The 6,000-nt window shown below is 43.8% G+C and overlaps 1 protein-coding gene across 5 annotated transcripts in view; it reads right to left on the bottom strand.

Moving 5' to 3' along the window:
• Positions 1-479: 479 nt before the first annotated feature.
• tiam2a (TIAM Rac1 associated GEF 2a) overlaps positions 480-6,000 on the bottom strand; it is a 71,943-nt gene continuing 66,422 nt past the window's right edge. For all 5 annotated transcript variants that reach the window (XM_085767230.1, XM_085767228.1, XM_085767231.1 and 2 more), the window contains 5 exons: positions 5,639-5,697; positions 5,412-5,514; positions 5,012-5,105; positions 3,080-3,234; positions 480-2,731 (listed from right to left, as the gene is read on the bottom strand). In XM_085767230.1, the coding sequence (XP_085623356.1) occupies positions 2,022-2,731; positions 3,080-3,234; positions 5,012-5,105; positions 5,412-5,514; positions 5,639-5,697 (1,121 nt within the window). In that variant the 3' untranslated portion in view covers positions 480-2,021. The remainder of the gene's footprint in view (positions 2,732-3,079; positions 3,235-5,011; positions 5,106-5,411; positions 5,515-5,638; positions 5,698-6,000) is intronic.

The raw sequence follows: 6,000 nt of genomic DNA, 5'->3' as shown, positions 1-6,000 counted from the left end.
TAAAACTAGTGTAGTCCAAGACTAAATGGACTGAAAAAAACAGCCATTAATTAATGATTAGGTTGTTTTCAGTGTGCTGACTTTAAGATAATTAAGAATAGAAAAAAGAAATTATATTTGTGGAGTTGCTAAATGTGCTTAGCCAAGAGAACATGTCCCAGTATGCAGCACGTGGAACAGCACACATCAAGGTACTGCAGTGAAGCTATTTCTCAGCCTTTCTTCATATAACTGGCCCACTTCTGTCATATAATTATGTATTCTGTTGAGGATATGCCTTTCCTTCAGATATTAGGATACAGAAGTGTGTGCTTCGTATGACAGCTAATCAGGGACTGCTGGCAAGTCTAGTCCTGGGACTGAACCTGATAAGACACTTAGCTCCCTGCACTGCTTTACCTGTCAATAGAACATAAAAGATATGCAAAACTGAACCAACAGACTTTGAAACTAAAGTTGAAAGCACTGTTCTCCAGGTGTCATTCACAAATAAAACTTTTATTTATAAAACAATTCCATAAGAACGGAATAATGGGGCATTCACATTCATTGGTATCCTAGCATTAAAGGCATGGTAAAGTTGGGCTAAGAAGGTACAAATGTAGTAGTGGTTTGCCTTTTTCATAGCACCTCAACATTACTTTATGCTATGGCAAACAATGCTTTACAAAAATATCAGTTGCATTTATTGCAAATTCCTGCCTTGTTTCTCATCTGTACAGTGTCAAGTATGTGAGAGAGAATACATAAATGTGTCAAAGATAGAAAAGATTATATATATATCTATATACAGGACACATAGAAACATACAAAGAAACATTGGGTTTGAAACATTATTGCAGTTTAAAGTCATTCAATTAAGCAGCCATTCCTCAAACATTTGTACATTCAAATGCAAACACTGGAAATTACAATCTTCAGCAAAAGACCGCCAAAGTCCAATGGGCTACATTTAAAGAAAATAAACGCCAAACTGTATTACATATGTTTTTTTTTATTATTTCAGAGTAGACCAAATCTTTAGCCAAGTGTTCAAGCCTTCACCCCAAAAAGTTACTTTGCTAAGATATACATAATCAAACCTATTAATAAATAAAAAACAGCATTAATAACATTAAAACCTGTACAAATAAAAAATATTTCAAATATATAGGCAAACAGTGTACTTTAGTGCACAAAATACCGCAAAAAGGCTTAGTTGCAAAAGTCGGTCTACTTCCTCTCAGCTGGAGGTCGGACATGACGGCCACAGCTCTTTGTATTAGTCTGTGAAAGCTTTTACCCACTGCCTCTTTTCATTTAACGTCTGGGAGAAATTACAAATTGCAGTAAGTGGTGACCTACAGTCTTTGGCTCTGTGAGACCAAACATACAAACAAAAACTTGACCAATCCTGAACCCATGTGAAAACATGCTGTGCTGAAACTGCCCCCAAATCACCAGTGTGGATGGCTGATAAATCTTATTTTACCTCAGTATCTCCCATGATGCGCTATGGGACTGTGGTCTCCTCTTTGGGGACTGACAGACCAAGGACATTCTCCTCACTTCTTTGTAGAAAAAGGTCAAAAGCTGAATAAAAACTGCCAGTCAGTGTGAGCTGCAGGGGAAACTTGGATGGAATACGTCAGTCAAGACAGTTTTGCGGGGAGGAGGGCGAAGCCCAGAGAACCGAGGCGATCGCTGGGTACGCATCAGTGCTTGGCAGATTCATTGCAGTCATCATCACGGGGACAGAAATCACCTCGCGTCGCCTCTCTAGGGAGAAAAACTGGGTCTGTCAGCCAATGGGTTTTCATTAGAATACATCATTTACACCTAACCCTTTAGCAGGCAGGAGTGAGGCTTACTAAACCGACTTTAGAATCGAGGCACAGCTTCACAGCCACTCAGGTGCAGCCCACAGTGAACGACAAGGGCTTCCCCTGTTGTGATGTATGGGCTTGGGTCAGCCCCCCCTGACCTCTTATAACCACTAGCCTGTGGCCAAGGTACAGTCCAGTCTCATCTGCCCGCCCCTCCTAGGAGGAGGAGGTGGCGTTTCCAGAGTCAGAGGCACAGCTCTCAGCCGGGTCATAGAAACAGTCTTCATTCACGACAGATGTCAGACTTTGAACACTAAACTCTCGCTCCAGCAACACGTTGAAGTCCACCGCCCCAGACGATGGGGCCGCATCCGTCTGGCTGTCCAGTGACCTGCTGTACTCCTTCATGTTCAACAGTGTAGTTGGCTGGCTCCTTCTAAAACTGCTGGATTTCTTCTTAACAGCATTGCAGTGCTCATGTGTGAGTTTGGGTTGCGTCTCCGGAGTGTCCCCGACTCCCTCGGGTTGCACGCAGGGTGCCGGCGCACATTTTGACACAGCGTCCTCAGAGAGCTTAAGTTGGAGGAATTGAGCCTCAATGGCGCTAGTTGGGGAGTTGCTGTCTCCACTTTCCCTCCTCGTTCCCCCCTCACTGAAGCCGTCATCATCCTCATCACTTAAGATATCAGACTCCTTTACAGAGGTGGAGCGGGACTGAGAATTTGAGCCAGATGTCTGAGACCAGTTCTGCTGGACAGGAAGAACATGAGAGTCCGAGGAGGTGCAGGGTGTTGCGGCTCCAGATAAACTGCCGGTTCCACAGCTCAGACTTCCCTCGTCTGAGTCAGGCCCCAGCTTGATACTCTCGGGCTGGGTGGAGAGATCTCCAAGTGGCTGCTTACACAACCAGGAAGCCCTGGAGGAACCTGGTAATGAAGGTGGAGACAGAATTTAGAAATGCCACTCTTATCTGAGCAAAACACTTGCACCATAAGCCCCCCCTAGCATTTTATGGCCTAAAAAGTAAGATATGATCATCCGCAAAGTACACACATACTTAACGTTAACACAGCTGATGGTTTTTTAAAGCCAAATGACCTTCAAGGGTAAATGCCAGTCAGCAAGAATCCCTCCTGTGTGAACATGTTTTTTCTAACAGCGTTCGCAGGAAGCACTGAGCCTGGTACGCAACACAACCATCAAGTGTTTTCACAGATGTTTAACTAGAAGAACCCTTTCCATAAAACAGAGACATGTTTGGTAAGAACACCCACCCAGCCTGGCGGAGGACGGCCGGGTGCTGCGCAGGGGGGCCACCAGCTCCTTCCCGCTCCGGTCCATTGTGCCCTCGCTCTTCATGTTCCTCCTCACGTTCTCCCTGAGGATGGAGCGGATCACCTTGATGATGTTGACCTTGCTCTCCGGCAGACTGAGGAGGACACAGAGGAAGGTACCACAGTAGCATGAGCACAGGCCACGTTAAACTTGATTTGAGAAGCTAAATATAGATTAAGAGGATTGTGAGAGAGCTCCATTGTGTCTCCCCGGTGTCATGGGTGATTTAATTCATTAGGAGTGATCCCAATTTCACAGTCTGTAATGAGAATTACCAATTTGGTCACAGGCTTCACCCACACCACAATCCACAATGTAGAAGGTTTTCACTATTACATGGTAAATCCACAGTAAACATGGCAGAAAATGCAGGTAACTGTGATGTGATTTGTGTACTTGGGGGACTATGATATGGAAACAAGTGGCTTTACAAGATTAGATTATAGGAATGTATTGTTATACGAATGGGGACAGAGTAAAAGGATTAACTGTATTTTCTATTGAATTTTAGTGAAGAAAAGAAATACATGGGTTCCTTTCTTGAAAGATAGATGGATCCCACATATCTGGTCACTGGCTATGAAACTAGTTTATTTTAGCTTTTTTTTTTCCTTCTTTTTTTTTTTTTTTTTAGCTTAAAGCAGAAGTAAGTGATATATTTGTGTTAATATAAGTCTTAAATAGTTATATCTTCCGACAGCAATAACTTACATAGAGTGTTTGGACCGAAATACGGGTCTGTCAGTCACTCTGCTCTGCTCTGAGCCGAGGAGAAAACATTTATCGTATCCTACAGTTTTTATCCAATGAGGAGAGAGAACGGCATGCAGGGCTGTGTGTGCAGCCAAGGGACGCCGTGAATGTGGTGACGTAGCGACGAGGACTGTTATGGTGCGTTCAAGGAAACTCGTATTTTTCCGACCGTGAAGTCGTACCAGTTCGATCTGGTACGACTTCACCGGTCAGAAGTTACGAGTGGCCGTTATAGTGACTTTCACCGGTAAAACAGGTCGGAAAAACACGAGTGGGTTGCCTGAAACGCTACAAAGTCGTAAGTTGTGACTTGAAGCTGTAATTTACGATTTCAAAAGCCTGCCTGGAACGCAGCATTAGCGAAAACGACCGGACCACTTACTTCTGCTTTAAATGCCTAAAACTGATTCTTGTTGAAACACAGATCCCTCTCCCAGGACATCACTCACTAAAACATCTCTCATTTGTTTTATCTGTACAACAACAAAGATAATGTGGACGGAGCCGGGCTAGCTGTTTCCCATTTCCAGTATTCATGCTATCTAGAGCTTCATATTTAACATATTTGACACATATGCAGTGTTGTGCAAATGTACAAATAAGAAAAGGTATATTGTCCACACATTCCATAAAGTGATACTTGACTCCACTGCTGTGTCCCTTAAGAACACACTCACTGTAATACTGGTTTACCTTAAGGAAGGAGCTATTTAGAGAATGATGATTCCAGTTTATCGCAACTTGGATCTTTTATTTTGGAGCCTCTCCCATCCTTTCTGGCAGTAATAGCAGCATTAAGATCAGGAAACATGGCAACATTGCTCACAAGAACAGTTGTGTGTGTACGGTCTGCACATCCTGAGTGTGCACTCTCGTTTCTTGCCATGTGTGACTTCATTTGAACAATGCCACCAGGCTCCCCAAGTCTCAGTAATTACTTTGTTGAGCACAATGTCATCATAAGCAACATGTAGGCCTAAAACCACAAAAAGACCAATGTTGTAATTAACTTCAATTACCCCTTAAAACATGCCCTTGTTTTTTATCCATTACATATAATAAAATAACCCTTTCTGAATGAATCAGCACTGACTCCACCTGACAGTTTAATCTCTGACCTGCTATACAGCTGGAAGACAGTCTCCGGTCTCCCTTTCACTTCAGACCTGGAGTGAATCAGCTCCCAGATGCAGCTGCTCTCCGTGCCTGTTCCTGGGAGAGCGGAGAAATAAAGGAGAAGCTTTTAATCACACAGTCCAAATATGGTTTATGGTTTCAGAAGGAGATAAAGACGGAGGGAAGGGAAGGGAAGGGAGGGGGCTGAATGGAAATGCCAGAAGAAGTGTGTGCATACGTGTGTGGATGTGTGGGGAGAAGGAGAATGAGCTTAAGGGTGTGTGTGTGTGTGTGTGTGTGGAGGGGGAGAATTTGAAGCCAGAAAAAGAACAAAAAGATTTAGAGGATGTACTCTGTGAGTGATTTAGTGGAGGTAATGTGGCGGTGTGCCGGGCCTCTTACCTGCAGTATTTCCCAACCTGACCTGCAGTGCAGAGAGCGGGATGAGCCATCGGAACTTAAACGGGTCTGAGTCCCCGTGAGAAAGTGCTGAACGAGGGTTGGCCTGGTGATCACATGAAACAATGCCACGTAAGGCGCGGGGGAAGAGAGAAAAATGCATTTTTTCACACTAAAGACAATATTTATAGCATGTGAGAGTAAATGAGCACAACAGACACAATACTTACCATCTTCTTTTTCAGCTTGTTGTTTTCCCTGTAGACCAATATCACCGCTTTCTTGAAGACTGCAGAGAGAGAGCACATCAGCATCTTAGCTCTGACTGCGAATGCCTCTTGGGGAAAGCCGACGAGGAGTGCAACCCACAGAAGCATTTTAGATGCCAGCTTGAAGCCTTAAAGCATACATCAGCTTTACAGCTGTGGATATTGAAATTCACTGAGATCTGTTTGAGCGCTGCTGCAGACAGCTCCTGGTCGCTCTACAGTAAACCCAATAAACTTGGTCTGAACTGATTAAACATTTTAGCTGTGAACACGGGCGACATTAAAATGTCTTTTTTGGTCATTTGTGCTGAGAAGAAACAGCA

This window comes from Trachurus japonicus, chromosome 22 (genome assembly GCF_045865225.1).
Source record: "Trachurus japonicus isolate A0001 chromosome 22, Traja_1.0".
Lineage (NCBI taxonomy): Eukaryota > Metazoa > Chordata > Actinopteri > Carangiformes > Carangidae > Trachurus > Trachurus japonicus.
The sequence above is the reverse complement of the archived record's forward strand: the minus strand, read 5'-3'. Positions and strand labels throughout refer to the sequence as shown.